The sequence below is a fragment of the Magnolia sinica genome, chromosome 3, assembly GCF_029962835.1.
Source record: "Magnolia sinica isolate HGM2019 chromosome 3, MsV1, whole genome shotgun sequence".
In the NCBI taxonomy this organism is placed as follows: domain Eukaryota; kingdom Viridiplantae; phylum Streptophyta; class Magnoliopsida; order Magnoliales; family Magnoliaceae; genus Magnolia; species Magnolia sinica.
In genome coordinates, this window is record NC_080575.1 from 1,143,236 (window position 1) to 1,166,656 (window position 23,421).

The 23,421-nt window shown below is 40.8% G+C and overlaps 4 protein-coding genes and 1 pseudogene across 4 annotated transcripts; 3 read left to right on the forward strand and 2 right to left on the reverse strand.

Moving 5' to 3' along the window:
- Nucleotides 1–4,367: 4,367 nt before the first annotated feature.
- On the reverse strand, nt 4,368–6,368 carry LOC131241358 (UPF0481 protein At3g47200-like). Its single transcript, XM_058240174.1, has 2 exons — nt 6,066–6,368; nt 4,368–5,258 (listed from the first exon to the last, which is right to left on the reverse strand). Exons 1-2 carry the CDS (start codon nt 6,321–6,323, stop codon nt 4,368–4,370), a joined length of 1,149 nt encoding a protein of 382 aa, XP_058096157.1. The 5' UTR covers nt 6,324–6,368.
- Nucleotides 6,369–6,697: 329 nt separating this feature from the next.
- LOC131241384 (FACT complex subunit SSRP1-like) lies at nt 6,698–7,747 on the forward strand. The gene is made up of 3 exons (XM_058240200.1): nt 6,698–6,846; nt 7,009–7,072; nt 7,435–7,747. The coding sequence occupies exons 1-3, from the start codon at nt 6,799–6,801 to the stop codon at nt 7,557–7,559; spliced, it is 237 nt and encodes a 78-aa protein (XP_058096183.1). The 5' UTR covers nt 6,698–6,798; the 3' UTR covers nt 7,560–7,747.
- Nucleotides 7,748–11,218: 3,471 nt separating this feature from the next.
- Nucleotides 11,219–11,888, forward strand: LOC131241385 (protein AE7-like; annotated as a pseudogene).
- A 3,893-nt stretch (nt 11,889–15,781) lies between these two features.
- Nucleotides 15,782–16,606, forward strand: LOC131241386 (vacuolar iron transporter homolog 4-like). Its single transcript, XM_058240201.1, has one exon. It carries the CDS (start codon nt 15,828–15,830, stop codon nt 16,413–16,415), a length of 588 nt encoding a protein of 195 aa, XP_058096184.1. The 5' UTR covers nt 15,782–15,827; the 3' UTR covers nt 16,416–16,606.
- Nucleotides 16,607–16,830: 224 nt separating this feature from the next.
- Nucleotides 16,831–18,646, reverse strand: LOC131241359 (UPF0481 protein At3g47200-like). Its single transcript, XM_058240176.1, has 2 exons — nt 18,008–18,646; nt 16,831–17,709 (listed from the first exon to the last, which is right to left on the reverse strand). Exons 1-2 carry the CDS (start codon nt 18,644–18,646, stop codon nt 16,831–16,833), a joined length of 1,518 nt encoding a protein of 505 aa, XP_058096159.1.
- Between the last annotated feature and the right edge of the window lie 4,775 nt (nt 18,647–23,421).

Consider the following 23,421-nt stretch of genomic DNA (forward strand, 5'->3'; position numbering starts at 1 on the left):
CTAATCTGCATAGGTTGAGTATTTTTTTGCAGATGCTCTGTTTCATCCATGTGACTGGACGTATGATTGGATAAAATATTAGTGGACACCAGCTCTGCTGATGATTACTCTCTTGAACCAACGGCGTTGATTTGTCCTCACGAATGCTCTTTTGAAGCATGCTCTGCCCAACCACGTCCAACACGTGGCAGCGTTGGCCCATTTCAGAGGTTGACCAGTTCGAGTCAGAATTTCATTATCAGATCGTTTATGGATTCATCATCCTGCATGGGTGAAAGTGTATGATAGATGAGACTCGTTTATCATATGATGCCCACTTGAATGAAATACAATGAGAGGAAACACGGATTGGATTGCATCCTACCTCATGTCTCCAGCTGGAGATGGGTAGGAGCTCTAACTGGCCACCATTATGTGTGTGGTTTATCCACATTGTCCATCTATTTCAGTGTAGCATTTGATGGAATAGGATCAAAAGTTAGGCAGATCCAAGGTTCAAGTGGACCACACCATAGGAAATGAGGGCAATTCTGGACAGTATAACCCAGGCCATCCGTTTTGGTTACTCAGAGTGGAGGTGGCTAGTGACTCCAGCTCCGTGGTGGCTGCCTTGTCGTAGTAACCTCAAGAGTCCTGGACCTCGTGGTACCGAAGGAAGAGAATTGAAGCCTTGAGAAGGTGCATGGAAGTAAGGATCACTCACGTTCCTCGGGAAGCCAATGCAGTGGTGGATGGACTGGCGCAAATGGCCAGCTTGAACCAAATGATCTCAATATTCAGTTCGCTAAAGTCCCTCCCATTTCCATCCAGGGGCCAGATCTTCCTAAACAAAGTTGGATTGGACTACCTTTGGGGGGCCTAACCTTTCCTTGTTTTTTTCGCTTTTTCATGCATGATGGGGGGCCCACTCCGTTTTGTCGTTGGGCCTTGAGCTCATCTCCATATGAAATAGAAGTAGCCTAAGTTTTTGAGAAAAAAAAAAAAAAAGTGGACCACACCATAGGAAGCAGTGGTGATAATCATGCTCACTGTTGCAACTTTCCTAGGGCCCTTGGTGATGTTTATTTGCCATCCAACCTATTCATAAAGTTACATAGAAATGGATGAATGGAAAACACCAATATCGGTGGCTCTCAAGAAGTTTTCAACATTAATGGTTTAATCCCCGTTGTGTGGTCCACCTGTACCTTAGATTTGCGTCAGTTTTGAGCTATACCTTAAAATAATAAGGAAAAATAAATGAACAATATGGATAAAACCCATACATCAGTGTTCAATTTGACCTTTTGAAAATGAACCCTTTTCTAAATGGCGACTAACCTAATGGCTTGGATTTCCCTTGGGTGCAAAACATCCACACATGAGAAGAAAACGTTCTATGTTGAGTCAAGTTGCTATACTGCATCGAGGAAGAGAGATTGGTGCACTCCTGCAACAATGCCCCCTTAATTTTCACGTAGCTTTATACATAGTTGGAATTTATATATGTGGAATGACACCAAACCCAAGCTGTTTTTGGGCTCCAATACAACCAGTATCCCACAGCGAAAGGTGGGAGAAGTTTGACTGGAGCTGATGATCTACCAAGCAATGGTATAGATTTACCAGAGTCCATGGTATGCAAAACCACACCAATATGTGTATCTGTTTCATGGGCTACACATATCTGACACCATTTGCCCAAATTCAACTACATGGGAGGAAAAACACAAACATCTTGGGGTGACCGAAGGTTCGGATCAATCTAATATATTTATTGTTTTCTCTTCGTCAGTTTTGTGTGACCTTATAAAAGTTCGATGGCAAATTAACAGGATGGTGTGCCCTTTTCTATGGTAGTTGTCCAATTCACATTGCTTTTCGCCGAGTGTCTCATTCAGGCTCATGCTCTGAAAAGAAAAAAAAAAAAATGTATGCAGAGTTTGAACCTACCACATATGATAAGATGGAGCCCACAAAATTCAACCGAGTCAAAACATCTGTTTGCTATGCCGCACACTACGACTCCATTCCAATTATGGAGAGAAGAAAATCAGAAGTTTTAACTTGTGGAATTTCAGTGGGCCCAACATGATAAATGAGGTAGATCCTCACAGTCCATCCATTTCATAAGACAGTTTTAGAACATGAGATTAAAATTAAATAGATCTAAATATCAAGTAGGCCACACTACAGGAAGCAGTGGGAATTGGAAGCATAACATTGAAAACTTATCAGGGCCATGGAATGCACGAATCAAGTAGATGACATAATGATTAGGTTAGATGGCAAATAAACGTCGTGATGCGCTATGGGAAGGTTTTTCAATCCCGACTGCTTCCTGCAGTGTGGTCCACTAGATCTATAGATCTGTCTCATTTTTTGGATTATGTCCAAAATGAATCTGAAAAAAATGGATGGAAAGTGTGGATCTAAAGCATAGATCAATGCAGAGTTTGCTAAAGATCCGCACGTAAGAAACTTTTCCGTGTAGTCAGATTGTGTTGTGCAGTCGGAAATCAATCGCGGATATCTGCAGTAGGATTGGGTAAAGTATAACACGCGAGTGGGAGCCGCGTTGACTCATGGAATTTCGGTGGCCCAACAATGATATATGTCCTGGTTCCAAACCATCCATCAATTTTTAGAGTTCATTTTCCCTGATTTAATAATAATAATAATAATAATAATAATAATAAAGAGGATGGACCTCAACACAAGAAACAGTAGAAACTGAACACTTACGTTTGATAACTCATGGAATGCCATAGAAGCTTTGGATGAAGCTTATATTTGTGTTTTACCTTCGTCATCAGGTCTGTGTGACCTTATCAGCTAGTTGGATGGCAAATAAACAACGCAGTGGACTCAAGGAAGGTTTCAATGTTGGCATCATTGTTCCCATTGTTTTCTGTTGCGCAGCACGCAAACAACGCAGTGAATGGATATTTAATTTCTGGTCTCACCTACAAATGATAAACAGGAAGAAATATAGACTAGAAGAATAATCAAATCATTCCAAACAAACTATAAGATAAGATATATGTGAAAAAACCCTAACAAGGGTAAAAAACTACGGATGCAAACTTTTATTATGAAGAAAAACGAAAATTACAAGGCAATATACTAACCTCTCCCTTGGAAGTATAGAGAAAACCTTTTGTCCACACCTTGAAATAACTCTTATAATACCTAGAAAAGCCCTAGAAACCCTTATTTATAGTTTAGGCAACTCCCTTTCGTACTTCTGCAAAAACTGACTCAAAAATCTGCATTCCGCATCAAATTCGGAAACGAATCTGGGTAACCTCGACTAGTCGAGCAGGGTACTCGACTGGTTGAGCGGACTCTCGACTGGTCGAGCATGGTTCTCGACCGATCGAGTATCGCGGAAACAAAAAACTCGATGCTTGCTGGACTTTGAGTCACTCGACTGGTCAAGTGACAGTCCAGATGTGGCTCCACATCTCAACACTTTCTATTATGATCTACTTAGAGCTCCCTTAAATTTTTCAAATCTTTGGCATGGTACTTTTCATAGCAAGAAAATAAATATTCTCATTGGGTAAGCATTCAATCCCCATTGTTTCCTGTGGTGTGGTCCACTTAAGATTTGAATATGGCTCATTTTTGTGCTAATAACTTAAAATGAGCAGACAAAATGTATGTAAAGCAAGGAAATAATACATACGTCAAGGTGGGGCCTACGGAGCTTTTCCGTTGCTAACTTGGGTAGAGGGTCACAACCCAATCCGAGATGGGACGAAGGTTGTTTGGCCTCAGGTCCAAAGAGTTTTGGTTACGAAAGTACATATGAATGTAAGGCCACACATCAACTCGAAAGGAAAATCAATCAATAAAAATACAAAAAAGAAAAAGAAAAAGAAAAAGAGACGAATGATCAAAGCCCTTCGTGAATTTGGAAAGGAAAAGGAGAAAAAACTTACTAAAGATGGGAAATAATTTGCACACGCACCATGCTTGTTTTGATTACACCAACTTTCCATTTAGTATTATTATTATTATTATTATTATTTTTATAGAATTGAACTAGTACCAAAGTGTAGCATTTGAATTCTCAAAACTAAGAATGCGTGTACCCCAATATTAAATGGGTGGGTATTAATCATGCTTCCCTTAAAAAAAAAAAAAAAAAGCCACCCCCCCCACAAAAAAAAAAAAAAAGAAAAGAAAAGAAAAGAAAAAGGAATTTGTATATTTGTATATTTGTATATAGAACTCAATCCACTGGTAGATGAAATCAAAAGTTAACGAATATTTTTTCCCTCTCTTCACCTAATGAAGATGAAGAAGAAGATGATAATGATGATAAAAAGATGAGAGATCGCCAAGGTCAAGCCATGCGTCTTCTCACAGTGGATTTAGCCTTACTGATGATAGAAAGCAAGGACAGCATACACGGTCTGTATGACAGCGAGGCATAGGAGGAAAATTGCTGCGAAGAGGGAAATGCAAGACCATGGGCTTCTGAAGTAGGTCTTCCAGAGTTCGTCCAAAGACTGCTGAAAACAGAGACAATAGTTGTTGCAGTAAGCGATGACTTCCCCATGCACCTCCCCTACCTCCCCTATCCTACAACCTGGATCAATCGACACATCGAAAGCAAGCCCATTGAAGAGGTCTGCAATGTTCTTCTCTGTTCCAACAAAATTCTTAATAATCTTTTTCCCATTGAGTAGGATTACATCTCTCTCCGAATCAATAATATTGTCCATGAACGATGCATATGAACTCACTTCACTGCCAGCATCGGCATGAAGTTGCTCAAATGCCATTATATTCAGGAATTTGGATTCAGTGACATCATCAACTTCAATCTCAAGGAGTGTTATGGTGCCAGGGAAACAGAGGAAGCCCTTTTTGAACTTGATGTCATTGAGGTTTTGGGTTTTGCTAGTCTTGAACCGGATTCCAGCCTCATGAAGCTGTGTTGCGGGCCAGATGATCTCTTGCTTGCCGTGCTCCATTGGGGTAGGCGATCTGCATGGGTTAAATATTTTTGGACACATTTTCTGCCCCATTGATGTGACTCGGCGAATACTTCGGTTAAATATTCGCGGATGCATGCTCTGCTGCGTCGATGTGTCTGGACGAATTCTCTCTTGAAGCATGGTAGTCGATGTGAGTTGATGATGAATGCGCTCTCGAAGCATGCTCTGCCTAATCACGTCCAACACATGGCAGCGGTGGCCCATTTTAGAGGTTGACCAGTGGGGGTCGAAGAATTTCAGTACGAGCTGGTTTATGGATTCCTCATCCTGCATGGGTGAAATCAGGCAAGAAGAATGTTGTGTTACTATGGATGTCCCAGGTCCATTTCTCTGGCCATCAAGATGGGATGCTTGATATTATCTTGATGCACTAAAATAACATCTGGAGATTGGATTTGACCGTTTGAACATGAACCCTTGACTAAGCTATATTTTTTTAAAGGCCACCAACCAAATGGCTACTATTTCCCTCTGGCAGCCTAAACATCCACATATGAGAAGAAAACCTTCTATGTTGATTCAAGTTGCTACACAAATAAATGTGGTCAAGGATCATCTAATCTAGTCATGCAACCGTGCCCTGGTACGTGTTCTTCTGCTCTCCAAAACACATGAAGTGAGGGAGTGGTGAAACGGATGAAGAGTTATAATCAAACTAAAACTTACTATTTATAGTAAAAACGGAATTAAAATAGGGAAACAACTATCGATCTGATTGTATTTCACAAATCCAGCTTACGCAACCTGGCATAAAAGGGTTGGGTGGCTAAAGTAGCTCATCTTACCCCAGAATCATATATTTTTAGTCTGATAACTCATTCCGGATTATGAGATACGCCCGATTTAAGGTCTGACGGTCCGAATCATTGCTGTTGTCGACCAGGCCTTTTCTGATCCATCTTGGCTATGAAACTGTCTGTGACCCGCTCTACATCATGAAGGGTGCGTTTGGTTGCACCATATTTCTGAATTATGGCACCAAATTAGACTGATTAATCATGGAATATCATGATATCTGGTGCAACCATATGCACCCAAAAATAAAAATAAAGAATGAAAGAAAAGAATTCTTACCTGGGGAGATCCTGTTTCAAAAGCTACTAACGTCTTCAGCAGTAGAAGAGGAAGCTGGTTTTCAATCATCAACATGTCCCTCTTTATTCGACGCAGTTTGCAAAACATTGCATGTTTGCTGAAGATCCGGTCGTTATATGCATATTCATCACTGAATTTGGGGTTACTATTTCTGAAGATCTCGATCATGAAACATCCATCCAAGATCATCATCTGCAAGAATCTCCCGCTCTCTTTCCATCTATCGTAGCTGATCATAAGAGTCCATCAGTTGTTGCACCACCACTCCCACCGCAGCCACACAATCACTGGTGCCACTACACCAAAATCGTTAAACCAGTACCGTTGGGATTTTGGTTCAGAAACAGCTTTAAGCCATTTCTGAATTTGAAACGGTAATGAACCGTACTAGAATCGTTGCGGTTATACACTGCATCATCAAGGTGGGACATACGGTAGGGTAATACTCCCTAAATTGATACCATGTAACACCTAATCCGCTCCTGGCCAAATCCCTCAAACCCACTCTCTCTCTCCCTCTCATGATAGCCCCCAAATCCCGCATTATTTCATTCTCGTGGGTCTCTCTCTCTCTCTCTCTCTCTCTCTCTCTCTCTCTCTCTCTCTCTCTCTCTCTCTCTCCACCCAGCATTGCTAGGTTTCCCTCTCTCTCCCCCTCTTTGCCCCTCATTCCCGCCTCTCTTTCAAGGCTCGTTTTCGATTCATTGATTGGATGGTCCATATTTGTCCATCCATGACTATGACTCCTCCTCCCTTGGATGTAATCTATAAAAACCAAATCCATCTCTCTACTCTTTCTTTATTTCGGGCAGAAATTTCAATTCCACTGTTACATGGCAATATTTCTATTGTTTGGATTCAGTGGCCCATGGGGTGTGGTTTTGTTAGATTTGACCCTTGATTCGTGCTTTGTTTTATGCAGCGGGAAGATGACGAGATGCTTATCTTGTATTTTAATTTTGTCAAAGGCCCGCAACCGATGGAAGGTAAGTTTTATTCACCGTAATTTGTTTTCTTAGGGCTTTGATATCTGGTTTTGAAAATCGGTGGGGTATTGGTGCTATTAGGTTTTTGATTTTTTTTTAAAAAAATGTTTCTTCCCCATCTGTTTATTAGTAGTGCTGCAACCAGAAGCTGCCAATACAGTGGATCATTTCAATAGCAAAATGAATTTGTGTACATGGGCTTAGAAACTGACCTGGTTTTTTTTTTCTTTTACTTTCTTCTCTGGCTACTCACTGTGTCAATGCCTTGTGCATTAACAATACATCACTTGTGTTTGTATTGGTTTCTTTTTTTTTTTTTTTTTTTTGGATTTGGTATCAAATGTCTCATTATGTGCATGCAGCTGAGGAGAAAGAGCCATATGAAGCAATGGGCAGGGTGGATCAGAAGCGTTACAAGGAAGCCATGGCTGGTTACAAGAATCCCCCCATGAACATTGATTCAGGATGTGAGTCTGATAGTGAGTGATGTGCAGCATCTACTACTCGCTATTTTTGAAGGGTTCTGAATCTGTGGCATGCTTCTCATGCATACTTTGAGAACATGTGCCTATGCCTAAAATATAGATGTAATGAAGTCTGCTCCACAGGTTGCAATGCAAATTTGTGTTTAACTGGAAAGACAGTTATTCTAGAAATGGTAATTAACTTACATGCTGAGGGCTGGTAGTTGATAGTGGGAAATAATGCATCATAGCCAGGTAGAGCCATTTCATTCCAAACTGCACTTTTGTGATGTAACGAAGAGGATCGTCCATCTGGTAGGCCCAAAATGAATGGTATTCCTTTTACTGCTATTTTTCCTTTTTTATTTTTATTTTTTTAGAAAGAATACTGGTGTTCTATGCTTTAGGTTATTACATAATATGAATTATCTGGTCCTAAAATATAAATTGATTTCTTATCTTCTCTTAGCTTGCATAGCTTGGAAGATTATCTGTTTCAATGAAGAATTTTGAGAAGGATCTTAAGAAAAAAGATAAATTTCAAGTATGTTTGACAAATATTCCTCTTTCTTCTTGCGTGCATGCCTTGTTATATATGAGCTGCAAGTAGGGTCTCCTAAGTAGATTTTGATTTCTTTGAAGTTTCTTTGATGATCATGGCCACATAGTGTTGCATTAGTTGTCTTGGGTCAGTGTTGGAAACCAATCAATGTGGAAGTTGTGAACCATCATCTGCTGATCCTGGTAAGAAGCAAAAAGGATATAAGAAGAAGATTAAAAAGACAGGTCTGGTGGTTCTGTTTCCTTTCCGGAAATGCAAGAAGCTATAAAGAAGTAGAAGATCACCATCATCTGTTGATCCTGGTAAGGGTTGTTATCTATATTTTAGGAACATTCCATCAGATTCTCTAATCGCATATCAGCCAACTGATCCCAATAGTCCTGAATTTGGTTATGAATTCTTTTAAGAAGCAGAAAGTGTAAGTATTGTTTCTTTATATATATATATATATATATAGACACACACACACACACACACACACACACACACACACACTAGAACTTCCTTGTTTATACTTTATTTTCAGAGTGTTTGCTTTACTTTTCTATTTTTTCCCATTTTCCTTTCTTTCCCTTAGTAAAAGATGATGCCTTTAGATTTGAGTAGAATCATAATCTACAATTGCCAAACGAATAAATTCTTTGCTTCTTCGAGGAACTTTCTACTACCTTTTCCTTTAATACTCTCGTTGTGTATGATGCTTGATACGAGTAGGTAATTGTAGGTGACACTTACCCACCCACTGCCGCACAAGCGCAAGTGGGCGAACACACAAAGAAGCTCGCATTGTCGCATGAATGAGTTTAATGTCAGTCAAGATGCATAATCCTTAGTTCAAAAACTGTGCCAACAAATCGGGATTTTACAGAATGCAAGCAGGTAACTTCTGGGCATTTGAGTTTGTAACGGGACAATTCTGATAGAATCAAATAGAACATTAGGATGAATAGCAATAAAATAGAATCAATTGCACTTGAATGCAAACACCCACACCTACATTACATCCTTCCCTTTTATTATAAATTCTGTTTATTCTTTCTGGCATTACACTAATTGTTTCAAAGATTTTATTCGGAATTGAGATTGGATATTAGGAACATTGTGTGATCTAGGTTATATGAATGAAACTATAATAGTTATCAGCTGCATCTGGTTTATCTACTTAACGTTAACCATTATTTTCTGTTGCAAATTTACAATCAGGATTTGTTCCTTTTTCTCTACTTTCTAGTTTGAGCTATGACTTTGTTCAAGATTTACCATATGCATCATACACGTAAATCAAATTAAACCATTCAAGTTGTGAGCCATAATTTAGATGGACCATAGATCGAAAGTTATATGGAATTGATTATGTAAATAGCTAATTGGTAGATATTTATTGGATAGTTCAAATGACAAAAAAAATAGATGGACCATAGACCACGGATTTTTTAGCATGTGAACATTTAGGTTGGCGCAGTTATATCTTCTTTTCTTTTTGAATGGTATCAAGGGAATGGTTGCCTGTTAAGAATTAGCTCTAAATTTCTGAGTTCACGCTTCTTGCTTGCAATATTAGAATCCTATGGTCAGTTACCGAGAAATATTTTTCTGCAACTTATTAAGCTTTCAATACAATGATGATGCAAATTTCGCTGTCGTCTGTGCTTCTCGAGTTATTTGCACAAAAAATCATATTTTTCTCAGATATTTAAAGAAAAGATCCACTAAATTTTCTTAGGGTTTCCATGTTAATTCTTGATTGGCTCCATGATCCAGTTTGGTTTCTTATATTTGCTACTGATGCACAGATCCTAATTTCAAGTTGACCTTTTGTGCAAGCTAGCATGTATAACCCGTTTGAACGCCATGTTTGGGAATCTCATATAATGGAGCATCATAATTCTCATCTTCTCATTATCTAAGCCTTATCTCAACTAATTAGGAATCATATTGTTCCTATCAATAATAGTCAATGAACATTTTCTGTTTTTGGTTCGTGTCTTGGGTTGTAGGCTGTTTGTAAGGAAGCTAAATGAATCCCACGTAGTTTCTTTTGCGGGACAGTTGAACCAAATTGGGTCTGTCACTGAGAGCATTGAGGGTCATATGCACATATGCAAGAGGGGCTGAGATATCAATTTTTTTATTTTATTTTTTATTTTAAAAAAAGGCTTCTATATATATCTCAAATGCAAGCAGAAGATAAACAATTCAGCTGGTTGCAGACCCCACCTAGTTTTGTTGCAAAATACAAATGGCTTATTGGCTGGCTGGCTGTCTTGTATGTTTGGATTTTGAAACCGTGCATCTGGACTTTATGGAAATGAGGAACGAAGAGAGTTACTGACGTAGAGCGGGTTGCAGACACTTTCATGGAAAAGATGGACCAGAGAAGACCCTTATAACTGTCTCAAGGAATGTTTCTGCAATTTGGAAAAGATGGACCAGAAAAGATGTGCTTTCGAAAATTTTCACTAACATTTTTTATCATGTTTTCTTACCCAAATCATTGCAAATTTCGTTGCTATCACGGAAGATCATGTATTCCAGTCTCTACCCACATGGGCCCCTGAAACTGTATCAGTTCATAGCCATGGTGACAGTGGTGATGATCCTCCTTTCTCAGCTGCCATCTTTTCACTCCCTCAGATACATCAGCCTCACTTCTCTTCTTCTTAGTTTGGGCTATACTTCTTTGGTTGTCATTGCCTGTATTCGTGCAGGTAACACATACATAAAATACCTCTTATATTTTCTTTTATTTTTGGAATTGGAAATTTAATCTGGCATAAACTTGGTATGTTTTATGTTCTAATCTTAATCGGGAGAATAAAGAAGACCTTGAGTTGCTCAAGACTGCCATTGCCAAAGCAGGTGTTGGCACACTGTTGGTAAGTCATAATGCTGTCATTCAATTGATTCTTGAAAAATAATTTTTTTCCAATGACAGGTGATTATTTGAAATATCTCCCCTGGTCTTAATATCTGTTATTCTCTCTACAAAATTATCCTTTCTCCTTTCATTGTATTCCTTGATCATAATGTTTATCTGGATGTTATGCTTTAGTCATCTAAATGCAACAACTTTCCATCATTTAGGCCGCAGTTATTGGTTGAGTTATAGAGCCCTGTCTATCTGCCTGACTATGCATGTATCATGTATCTAATGTTTGTGGGATGAGAATGTTTTTCCATAACAATCTTAAATCATGTTTAGAGATATCAAAGATTCATAACATCCTTATTCTCTTGAGGAATTGAAAGTGCTTACAGAAGATGCAGTTGAGGTGAATGATGAGCAAAGTTATGTTAGGCAAGTCCATGGCTTATGCTGCTTTTAAGTTGTCCTGTAGTTACACTGCATTTTCGATCATGTTTGTTGACATGCTTTTCATTGTTAGTGTGCTAAAAAAATGAAACCCTGGTTTCTAAAACAGGGTCACATTCACTCCTACGGTTGAACATTGCAGTATGGCTACAGTTATTGGCCTTTGCATATGCATCAAACTAATGCGTAGTCTACCTTCTCGTTACAAGGTATGTTGCTTATTGCTTCACTTTTGGTAAGCTAAGGTTGAAGAAGGAACTGGATATGTTGAAGTTTTTTGTAGTTCTATTGCTTCATGACTGTGGTGACCTGTTGAACACCAGGGTCCACCAATATCACAATAATCAGATGACGAGAAATGGGCGGTGACACTGTTTTATTATTTTATCTTCCATTTTGCAAGCCCTTCAATTTTTTCCCCACTTGCCACTGTCCAATGAAGGGTACTTTTGGATCATGGTGGAGCTCTTCATCTGCTTGACAGACTTCATTGAATTGAGTATGTCTTTCAAAAACTATTTTAAAGTCTTTCATTGCAGATTTTGGTTTTTGTCTTTCAAAATGTATTTTAACTCCACTTAAAATGCAACTTCCTATGTTAGAGCTGCTGAAGGTAATCATTTCTTTGTATTTATATTTGTTTTTCTTCGTTGACTAGCCAGGTTGAGTCAAGGCAACCCAGTTTAGACCAATTCAAGTTTTTTTTACCCCTTTTTCAAGTCTTTATGAAACCCGATTGTATTTTTTCGAGTATTATATGTATATATTTCTTTTATTTTTATATGAAATGGAACTAAATTCAAAGTCAGATGCTTTGTAGATAAGTATCTTCTCCTAATTTAACGATAACTGATCTGTAGGTGGACTTTTGCATTAGTCATTGTCTATTTTGCGGTATGTCCTGCTCTTCATTCTCTTTGTTCTGTAAGAGCATGCATTCACTCAGCCCCCCCGTTTTTTTTAGTAGCATTGCGATATTCATATGTATTTATTATCTAGATAATAGAATGATTTTGTATGTGCAACGTCTATTTCTATAATGGTAAATGAATTCAATTGATGCTGAATACGATATTCAAGCCATTTTCAGCTTTACATATACGATTGTTGATTGTAGCTTGGCACTGTGATATCTGCTCATGGATGCTGGATGTATTCAAACCATCTCATGGAGAATGAGGAAAGTGGTGGATTCTTGAAGGTTTATGTTTTTCCTCGGGATTCTTTTTATTCTCTAAACTAAAATCAATGAATCTAGCAACTTGCATGAGATAACTAGGAAGCTTAGAGTCTTGCCAAAGCCTTCATGACATACGAAGGAATATTGTTATCATATAATTATTCTGCTTCGGTCTTCCTAATCTTTTTACCAAACTGATCTGTTTGACTGCTGCTTGATCTTGACTTTCTCAAGTCTCAAAATTGAATAGGCTCCCTCAGTGGAAGCCAACTCTGAATTATGCAGCTACACATAACTGAGTTTCAGCCTAGTCACTGACAGTACAGCCACTGTCTAGACCAACTTTCTTTGAAGCATTGGCATGCAATTGTTAATTGAAGGTAGATACCGAAGGATATCAGGTCAAAGATAATGAGTGCATTGGTGGCTTTGACTACTGCTTCTCAAGGGAATCTGTTCACACCAAGTGATTGGCCTCTGACTTGGGTAATTGTAGCAGCCCATATAGATAAGAACTATCAAAGAAAGGATTCTTATTGTTAGGTAATCATCTTAAAGGATTAAAAGCATGCAAAAGTGCTCAATTGGTCACTGTAGCAAAGGAGCATGCTGCCTATGGCGAAATCACAGAATCAAGTGTCATTTTTCATAATGATTCCAAGAGTACGCATGGGTGGATCATTTTCATAAGATTATGAAAGTTTTAAGTTTTTCCTTATTTGATAAGTTATTTGGTGTTTTTTGTAAATTTGATTTTGCAATGAAACATCTTCAAGCACATTATTTTCTTATGTTATTCTTTGGATTAATCTCTATTTTGATGGAATGGAATAAAATTTTGTTAATTTATTTTCCTTGATCCTAAATTTCGTGTCTTTATCAGGGTTTAAAATTGTTCCTAAAATTTGACCTTTGGCACTAGAACGGTTTAAAACCGTTCCTAAAATTCCGTTTCTAAAATTGAACAGTACCCAAAACGGTTCTGAACCGTTCCTATTTTTTGTGACGCCTCATTTAGGGACGGTTTTAAGCCGTTCATGAAGCATTTAGGAATGGTTTAAAACCGTTCCTAAATGACGATTTTGGTGTAGTGTGCTTTTGCCTACTCTTTAAAGAAAGCGACAGAAAACTCTTCCCTTATGCGCTACCACCAGTTTCAGGTGGGGTTCGCCATGATGGTAAGGCCTAGAAGACACCACCTAAGGCTTGTTGAGCTCTCCGTGGCGGGGATTGACATAGAGCTTCGGTAACCTGTGAATTGAGCGGCTAGTCCAAACTGCATCTTCCATTGGACGACTCACGTTTTGGAGCTTGGAATCAATTTGGATGGCCCAATTCTTCAGTGTAGGAAATTGTAGAACGGACATACTATTTCCAGTTGCTTCCATGCAATTTTTTTTTTTTTTTTGGAAAAGATGATTGTATTCATTCACAAGAACAACTAGATTACATTCAGGCATGCCCGTAAAAAAGACCCAGGCGAGCCAATTGAGTCTCTTCTGCTCACATTCCACTCGTAACAAACAATCTTATCTACCTGTCTTCTCACACAAGTTGTTGTTGCTCTTCTTCTGTTTCTTTACAGTCGTGGCGAATAAAGCAAAAAGAAACTCATTCAAAAGCGTAGCTGTCTGATTTTTTTGGAAGAGCATCTAAGCATTGTTCATGGACTTGATGGAAAGCTCATATCTCAAACACGTGTTTTACATTAGCCGCACGTATGAAAAAATGGACAGTTAGTAAATTAAGAAATAAGAACCAATAAAATTTGCATGTTATTGTCTTCTGTTGCGCTGGACACGATCAACAATTGTGAAGAATAAACTATCGGTGGATAAAAATTGACAACTGTTGAAAATCCAAATTCAGTTGTGGGTCCTACCATAATCAGAACTCATTCACTTTTTTGGAGAAGAAATCTCCACGGCGGGGATTTGTCTGATGAGCTTTTGAATCTTTTACATGTGTGTCATTCCCACGTGTGATAAGTGAGCGCAAGAAGATATTTACTCGCTCGAGTTCACTCAGGATTCTCAAAAGTAACATCACGGTACCTGAATTGCAGAACATTTATCCCTTTTTATTCGGAATCCTCACCAACGCGTGTTTCACGCATCTAAGCCTTTTGGGGTCAACAATATTGTATGCGTGGAATCTACTCGCTCCATTAAGTGCGCTCCTCTATGCTAGTATCATAAAATCAGCTAGATCCACGACTCAGTACGTAATCGGCTTTGGGTTAGGACTACACTGAGCAAGGTAAACCGAGTTTGGATAGGCCTTCCACTAACTGGACTATAATAAAATCATGAATCCGATCAACATGTTTACGAATGTGGCTCCTATGGAGAATTTCCGATTATGTTCGGATTCTCTTAGTCTGACAAAGGTTAGATGAATACAGAGTATGTAAGAAAAGCAAAGACGATTGTAAAATAATGATGGAGGCGATTAGATATGGAGCTTGGAGCCCTAGAGCAAATGAGCAATGAAGCATGAAGATTTTTTTTTTTTTTTTGGAAAAGGCGCTAGCCTTGGAAATTTCATTGATCAACCAAATTGAATGTCGTGTGATTCAAATTCAGAGTTTGCTTACCTAGATTTCCCAACAAAGGACAAGCAAAGAAACTGGCATCAAATTGTAATACATAATCAAATCCCACACTCATATTATTCTTCAAACTTGAAATATCACTACAGATAGTCAAACATCATTTTTGTAAACGAAAAGCCACAAAAGCATTACACAATCAAACGCCGTTAGTACTGTAAACGCAAAACCAAAAAGGCATCACACAATCAGCAGCCATTGGTGTAAAAACAGCCACAAAAGCATCAATGGCCTCTTTGAATATCTTCTTAAACCACATTCCTCCGTTCTCATTTCATAAACCTGTCGGATAAAGAAACAGCGTTGCCAAGCACCTGAGGTACGGAACAGTACTTTCACTCCTGTACGGAAAAAGGAACACCTATGGCCGAGATACTTGTCACATTTTATGTTCAATCTGGTGATTGAAGCAGGCTCTATTTCATGGAGATGATGAAAAAGAGGAGGGCCAACCTCATGAATGGTTTAGATCAAATTGGCAGGAGCTAGGCTCCTTAAAATATATTGTTTTGACATCCAAATGGGTTGAAAGAGTCTTCGGGAGAAATGGAACCATGAAGGTAAGTCGTCAAATCAACAGCTCCCACCACCAGATCCTCCCCCAATTTTTTTCACCCATGTGATTATGGCGGTCCTCGAGCAATCAAATCACCAGCCTTCTGGAGTCCAAAGGCAAGCTGCTGATACTGACATCAACAACTCCCAGAAGGCGCAATGGCTGCGATCCGCCATCGAAGGGCTGCTGTTCACGGCCTCGATTATGATGGGAGTCGGTGCTTTGAAGGAGGACAAAAGGGCCATGATCCTCTCCGGCTTCGCCGGCCTCATTGCAGGGGCTTCTAACACTGCCATAAGAAAGTTTTTCAGAGTCTACTGGCAAGTGGGTATAGAGGTAGCCCAGATGAAGAGAGAGGAATATAAGGGAGAAGTGAAGTTGAGTAGCACGGTGCAGGTGGCTCTGCTGTCAGCTCTGGCTTTCTCAGTGGGGGCGATGGTGCCGATTCTGGCGGCTGCGTTTATAAAGCCATACAAGGTGAGGTTAGGGGTGGTGGTCGGAGCGGTGAGCTTGGCGTTGATGGTGTTTGGAGTGGTGGGTGCGAAGTTGGGGAGGGTGCCGGTGGTTAGGTCTTGTGTGAGGTTGTTGGTAGGTGGTTGGTTAGCTAAGTTTGTCACTTTTGGGTTAATGAAGTTGTTTCAGTCTCATGTGCTGTAAAGATAGGTGTGCTTCTTTTCTTCTGTAGGTGTGATTTTCTTCTTCTGCTTTTCCTCTTTTTTTTTTTTTTTTTTTTTTTTTTTTTTGTGAAGTTAGCGAGTTTGGCATGCCATTGGATGGTGGAGAGTCTTGTTCATGTAATCTATGATCGTCTGGGATTATTATTTAAAAAAAAAAAGAAAAAAAAAGAAGGTAAGTCGTCAAATCAACACAAAGGAAAAATCAATCTATAAGAATTATAAAAACAAAAAGATCAAAACAAATTATATATAGAACTCAATCCATTGATAGATGAAATGAAAACCTGACACCTGAAGAAGAAGAAGATGATGATGATGATGACGATGATGATGATACAAAAGCAATCAAGCAACTCAGAAGGAATAATAGATAACCAAGGTCAGGCCATGGCGCCTTAGCGCTTCCTATAGAAATCAAGGATTTGGTACACGGCCTGGGTGACAGTGAGGCATAAGAGGAAAATTGCAGCAAAGAGGGAAATGCAAGACCATGGGCTACCGAAGTGGGTGTGCCAGAGGTTGGCAAGCGACTGGCGACAACAGCCGTTGCAGTAATCAGTCACATTCTTATGCACTTCTCCCAGGCTACTATTTGGATCGATGGGCACATCGTAAGCGATTCCGTTGAAGAGGTCTGCTACAGCCTGATCAGTCCCTACAAAATTCTTGATAATCCTTTTTTTATTGAGGAGGATTACATCTTTCTCTGTATCGATAATATTGTCCATGAAGGATACATATGAACTCACTTCACTGCTGGTACCGGCATGAAGTTGCTCAAATGCCATTAGATTAAGAAATTTGGACTCAGTGGCATCATCAACTTCAATCACAGGGAGGCTAAGGGTGCCGGGTAAAAAGAGGAAGCCCTTATCGAACTTGATGCTTTTGAGGCTTTGGGTTTTAATCTTCTTGAACCTGATTCCAGCCTCGTGAAGCTGTGTCGCCGGCCAGATCACCTCATGCTTGTTTTGAGGCCGCCTTTTGCATAGCTCAAATAGTGGTTGGCACATGCTCTGCCCCGTCGATGCGTCTCCTTGCCAGCTGCATCGGTTAAATATTTGTGGACACGTGCGCTGCCCCATCAATCTGACTAGATCCATGGTTCCAGTAAATATTCGTGAACATATGCTCGGCCGCACCGATGTATCTTGAAGCATACTCTGCCTAACCACGTCCAACACATGGCGGCGCTGGCCTATCTGGCCTATCATACAGGTTGACAGGGGGATGTCAAAAAATTTCATTACGAGCTGGTTTATGTATTCGTCATCCTGCATGGGTGCAAACATGTTAAATGAATATGGTATGTTATTATGGATGTCCGAGGTCCATTTCCTTGCTATACATATAAATTTTGGATATGTCATGGTAACTGGCCATGAAACCAAGCAGTCCATTCTCAGGTATGTGTTCTCTCTATCTTCATAACACATAAAGGGTGTGTTTGGTTGCACCATATTTCATGAAATATGGCACCAAATCAGGCTAATTTATCATGAAATATGGCTCCAACCAAATTCACTCGAAAGTAAAAACGATTATTAAATAATAATAATAAAATAGTCTCACCTGGGGAGATCCGCTTTCAAAAGCTAGTAACGTCTTAAGCAGCGGAAGTGGAAGCTGGTTTTCAATCATTAGCATGTCTCTTTTTATGCGAGGCAGAGTACAGAGGCTTGCATGGTTGCTGAAGATGGGATCATCATCTGAATAGCCACTTCCGCTAACGCCCACATTTCTCAAGATCTCGATCATGAAACATCCATCGTAGATCATCAGCTGCACAAATCTCTTTCTATCTCTCCATTCCCCTTCCAGCTGATCATAGGAGTCCATTAGTTGTTGCACCACTCCCTCCACAGCAACCACACAATCACTAGCGCTTTTGTTTGATCTTCCAAGGAAGTGAATGAGCACTCTACGCTTGTGCTCTTCTACCTGTTTCAGTGGGAATTCACCATAATGGTAGGGCCCAAAGGACACCAACTTAGGCTTGTAGGCCTCTTTTCGGTTAGGATCGCCAAAGCCTTCCGGTACCTTGTAAATCGACCGCTTGCTCCAAATTGGTATCTGAATACTACCATTTTGGATCTCCGAATCAACGTCAGTGACCCAATCCTCCGATGGAGGAACTTGTGAAACTGACATATTATTTCCAATTGCTTCTGTGCAATGACAATTTGAGTCTCTTATGCTTACACATTGCATTTATAACAAACAATCTTCTCCCACTCTCTCTGCTCAAGTTCCTCTTATTCTTCTTTCCCTTTACTCTTGTAGCGAATAAAGCAAAAACAAACTCACCTTTAGGTAGCGTAACTGTAATCGTCTAATTTTCTGAGGAAGAACGTCTAAGCTTTGTATATAAATTCAATGGGAAGCTCACATCTCGCTCACGTGTTTCATATTAATCACACATATACGAAGAAATGGACGGTTTGTAAAATAACGACCAATGAAATTTGCATGTTGTGGTCTCCAGGTGCTCTGGACGTAGTAGACTTAGATGTGCAGAATAAACTGTCGGTCGAGAAAATCTGATGGCAGTTCAAAATCTAAATACAGTTGTAGGCCTTTCCATAATCAGACAACCTTGACTTTCGATAGAAGACATCTGCTAGGTGAGATCTGTCTGATGAGCTCTTGGATCATTTACACGTACGTTATTCCCGTGTATGAGTAGTGAGTGCTGAAAGATATCTAGTCGCACGAGTTCACCGAACATTCTCAAAGTAAAATGACGTCGAAGTGACTCACGGAGCGTAGTACGGAATGCGCTCCCGGAGACGGACCCGAATCCACTCCAACACGTGTTTCAGGCACCTAAGTCCCTTGGGTCCTTCATGTCGTATATGTTTAATCCACTCCGTCCATCCGGTGCGCTCCTCGATGCTAGGCCGTGGCTAAAAAGGCCAGTTCCATGAGTGAGGCGGGTCATATTACTGCACAAATTAATGGTCCAGATCATCTTTCAGGCTGAATTGTGATTGTTGCCCGAGTACCACGATGGCTTGTTAACCGACCTTCCAACAAGGCATAACGAACATTTCTTTTTCTTTTTTTATTTTATTTTATTTTATTTATTCTTTATTATTATTTTTTTATTCTGGTAAATTACTTTTGTACGGTAACGGCTTTATTTTTGGAAAGAAAGGAGGGTAGGCATAAGGATCAGATGCATGCACTCTCACGTCTGGTAATTATCCCACGTTTGAACCATGCAGGACATACAACCTTAGATGTGCATGTTAGAATCCAAAACCGTACATCTGTCATGCATCATCATGATCACTATACATGCTAAGAATCATCCGTGCCCAAAACTTAGGTGGGACACACCACAAGGAGAACTGTACAATCATGTTTAGAAATTATGCATTCACTTTTAGGGGCCCACCTAAAATTTGAAATTACTTGTAATGTAGTTGTGCCCTCATCCCGTTGGGGCACATCTTATGACTTAATAATATGACAGATAAACAATACTGTAGACCCCACGTTCCAATTGGATGTTTCTATGGTAGACTCTCAATCCTTGATGTACCCCATTGTTACCTATGAAGAGGCCAACCTGACTTATGAACATGACTGGATTTTGTGATCTATGCCTAACATTTGGGACGCATCTAATGGACAGATTATATATATGGCACTTTCACATTACAGTGAGCCCCAAGCAACCAAGCACCATATCTTGGAATGCATGTGATCATTCTACAAGAAAATCCATTTTTATCAACGAAAAAATTCGTCGCTAAATGACCATTTTTCGTAGGTAATGGGTTTTACCTAAAAAAGGTTTTGTAGGTATAAAATTTTGACAAAACTTTTACCGACGAATATTTTCGTAAATGTTCATGAAACATTTACCTACCTAATTTTTCGTAGGTAAAAATGTTCACGAAACTTTTACTTATGAAAGTTTTCGTAGGTACAAATTGTTCACAAAACTCTTACCTAAAAATATTTATGAAACTTTTACCTACGAAAGTTTTCATAGGTAAAAAATATTTATGAAACTTTTACCTACAAAAGTTTTCATAGATAAAAACTTGAAGTTCTTTCATGCAGTGGTTCAAGGGAATGTGCATCGAGTGACTATCAGAGAAATTGTCCTCAGCTCGGGTCAGGTGGTTTCAGATCAACAGGCTATCCAGACCGAGGCAATCAGGTTTTTCCAGGAGGCATTTTCTGCCTCTCTTGCGCCCACGACTGCTGTGGATAGTCAGATCCTCTCGGTTATTCCCGCTTTGGTCTCGGCGGACGATAATGCAGATTTGATGTGTCTTCCATCTCTCCAGGAGACAGAGCTAGCGGTGCGTTCCCTGCCTCTTGATGGTGCGGTTGGCCCAGACGGCTTCTCAGGTGTGTTCTTTATCTCCTGCTGGGACATCATTGGCCCGGACGTTCATCGGGCTACTGTCAGTCTTTTTCGGGATGGGGAGATTCCTAGAGCATTCACTACTTCTGCTATCTGCCTTATCTCTAAGGGCCCTAACCTGAAAAAGCTTTCAGACTTTAGGCCGATCAGCCTGTGTAACTGTATATACAAGATTTTCTCCAAGATCATTTCAACTAGGTTGAGTGGTCTCCTTCCAAAGTTGATAACTGAGGAGTAGGGTGCTTTCATTAAAGGTCGGAATATAGCCGAGAGTGTCGCGATGGCCCAGGAAACCATAAGAGAGATCAATAGGAAATGCCGAGGTGGGAATGTCGTGATAAAACTAGATATGGAAAAAAAAACATACGATAGATTAGACTAGAATTTCCTTAAGCGCGTTCTGGGTTTGTTTGGGCATCCCCTGGATATAGTTAGTGGAAAAGTGTTGGAAGAACTGTTGTTTTTCGGTGTTAATTGACGGTGTGGCGGCGGGTTTTTTCTAGTCCTCCAGGGGTCTATGTCAAGGTGACCCACTTTATCCTAGTCTCGTCATACTAGCAGCTGAAGTATTGAGTAGGGAGATTCACCATTTGTTAGACAGCGGTCGGTGTTCTCCGTTTAAGTTGTGCCAGGGCTGCACAAGGATCTCCCATTTACTCTACGCTGATGACACCATTCTATTTATAAATGGGGTGCCAGATCTCTTATTGCTTTGAACCGTTTCCTAGCGTCTTATCAGCTTGCCTCTGGCCAAAAGATCAACAACAACAAATCATTTTTCTTCTGCTCGGTAAAAGTCCCTATTGCCAGGGCCAGGGGCATCGAGCGGCTATTAGGGATTGCTTAGCCCGCCTCCTGTCCAGTCTACCTGGTGGTTCTGCTTATTTTTGGTAGATCCAAGTGCACTGCGTTCAGGCTGTTAATCGAGAAAATTGAGGCCCGTATTACGGGGTGGAACGCTAGGTGTCTGTCCCAGGCAGGAATGAGTGTTCTGGTGCAGCACGTCTTGGGCAGCATTCCCATCTATACCATGGCTGCTTCCATGGTTCCCAAATCGATTGTGAAGAAGCTAGACAGAAAATTTGTTAACTTCTTCTGGGGATGGGCTGATGGGAAGCGTAAACTACACTGGAAGAGCTGGGGTGATATCTCCAGGACGAAGGTCGAAGGCGGGGTTGCTTTTCGGAGGTTGAAGGATGTGGCGAAGGCGTGGGCTGTTAAGTTTGGTCCCGCATCCAGCCTGTGGGTCTCATCGATGTGAGCCAAATACTGCTCCAATGGTCACAATGTGCCTGCGGCATCAGCTTTGGCAGCAGCGTCGCCGCTATGGAAATCTATTTGCAGCCTGTTTCCTCTCCTCTCGTAAGTGACCCAAGAATCAGTGGGCCTCGGGAGCGCTAAGCTGTGGTTAGTTATTTGGATTGGCCTCGAGCCCCTTCTCAATCTAGCAATGCATCCACTCCCTCCAAATGTTGCCAACCTGTCGATCAGCAGCTCCATTGGACCGGACGGTCCCCTCCCGCCATCCACCGTTTTCAACTTCCTCCCTCAGTGGGTGATTAATTTGATTTTTTCGGGAGGTTTCTGTACTTCCAATGACCCTGTCTCCCCTTTCTGGCCGCTCGAGCCTTTTGGGAAGTTCTCGCTCAAATCGGTGTGGCCCTTAGTGGGCGATCACAAGCCGCAGGTGGCCTGGGCTAGGTGGGTTTGGCACAGGAATCTGCTACCCAAGATCTCCCTTTTCGTGTGGCGGTTACTTCAGGGCGCGGTTCTAGTTGATGAAAGGATTAAAGGTAAGGGTGTTCAACTGGCCTCCAGGTGTTCCTGTTGCCCTCCTGACCAGAATGCCAGTTTGTCCGTCGAATCCATATACCACATGTTTCTTTCTAGCGAGCTGGCGTCCACGGTGTGGAATTCTTTTGCCTCTATCTTCAGGTTGCAGTTTCCATCTTCTTCTTCGCTAGTTGGGCATGTGCTGAATTGGTGGACCCTGTCCCACCCTTCTTCCTCGGTTCATATGCTTCGCAGTTTATCTCCTTCTCTGATTCTCTGGGAGTTGTGGTTCGCAAGGAACCGGGCCAGATTCGAGGAGGTAAGGCCAGCGACGGCTTCCGTGATTGCTAAAGTTAAGTGGTGGCTGTGGGTGCAGGTTTGCTCATCCGGTAGCCCCCCCTACCATCTCCTTCATTGGATGTCTAGGCTCAGGTTCCAGGCGCCCATTCTGCCGTCCCTCATGCCCCTTATCATCAAATGGGCTCATCCTCCGCGCGGGCTCGTAAAGCTTAACGTGGACGGGTCGTCCTTGGGTAACCGGGGGAGATTGGGCAGCGGTGGCATATGGAGGTAGGACGATGGTGGTTTCTGTTTTGCCTTCGCGGCAAGGTATGGCATAGGGTCTAACTCTAAGGCTGAGCTTAGGGCGGTCTATAATGGTATTCTGCTTTGCCTTTAGTTCGGGTTCACTAAAGTCCACATCGAGTCTGACTCTCGCCTAGTGGTGGCTCTTCTCAACGGCTCCATGGAGACCTCTTGGAGATGGACCCACTGGATTTAGAGGATCAATAGGCTGAGGGCTGGTGGGTCCTTCTCGTGCAGCCACATT

Excerpts from the sequence above, each read along its gene's own strand:
- LOC131241358 (XM_058240174.1), bottom strand. The coding sequence starts at position 6,323 with ATGATCAGCTACGATAGATGGAAAGAGAGCGGGAGATTCTTGCAGATG. Across the intron at positions 5,259-6,065 it reads TTGAAACAGGATCTCCCCAG|GATGAGGAATCCATAAACCA; the intron begins GTAAGAATTCTT and ends TCACCCATGCAG.
- LOC131241384 (XM_058240200.1), top strand. The coding sequence starts at position 6,799 with ATGGTCCATATTTGTCCATCCATGACTATGACTCCTCCTCCCTTGGAT. Across the intron at positions 6,847-7,008 it reads TGACTCCTCCTCCCTTGGAT|CGGGAAGATGACGAGATGCT; the intron begins GTAATCTATAAA and ends TGTTTTATGCAG. Across the intron at positions 7,073-7,434 it reads AGGCCCGCAACCGATGGAAG|CTGAGGAGAAAGAGCCATAT; the intron begins GTAAGTTTTATT and ends ATGTGCATGCAG.
- LOC131241386 (XM_058240201.1), top strand. The coding sequence starts at position 15,828 with ATGGCGGTCCTCGAGCAATCAAATCACCAGCCTTCTGGAGTCCAAAGG.
- LOC131241359 (XM_058240176.1), bottom strand. The coding sequence starts at position 18,646 with ATGCAATGTGTAAGCATAAGAGACTCAAATTGTCATTGCACAGAAGCA. Across the intron at positions 17,710-18,007 it reads TTGAAAGCGGATCTCCCCAG|GATGACGAATACATAAACCA; the intron begins GTGAGACTATTT and ends GCACCCATGCAG.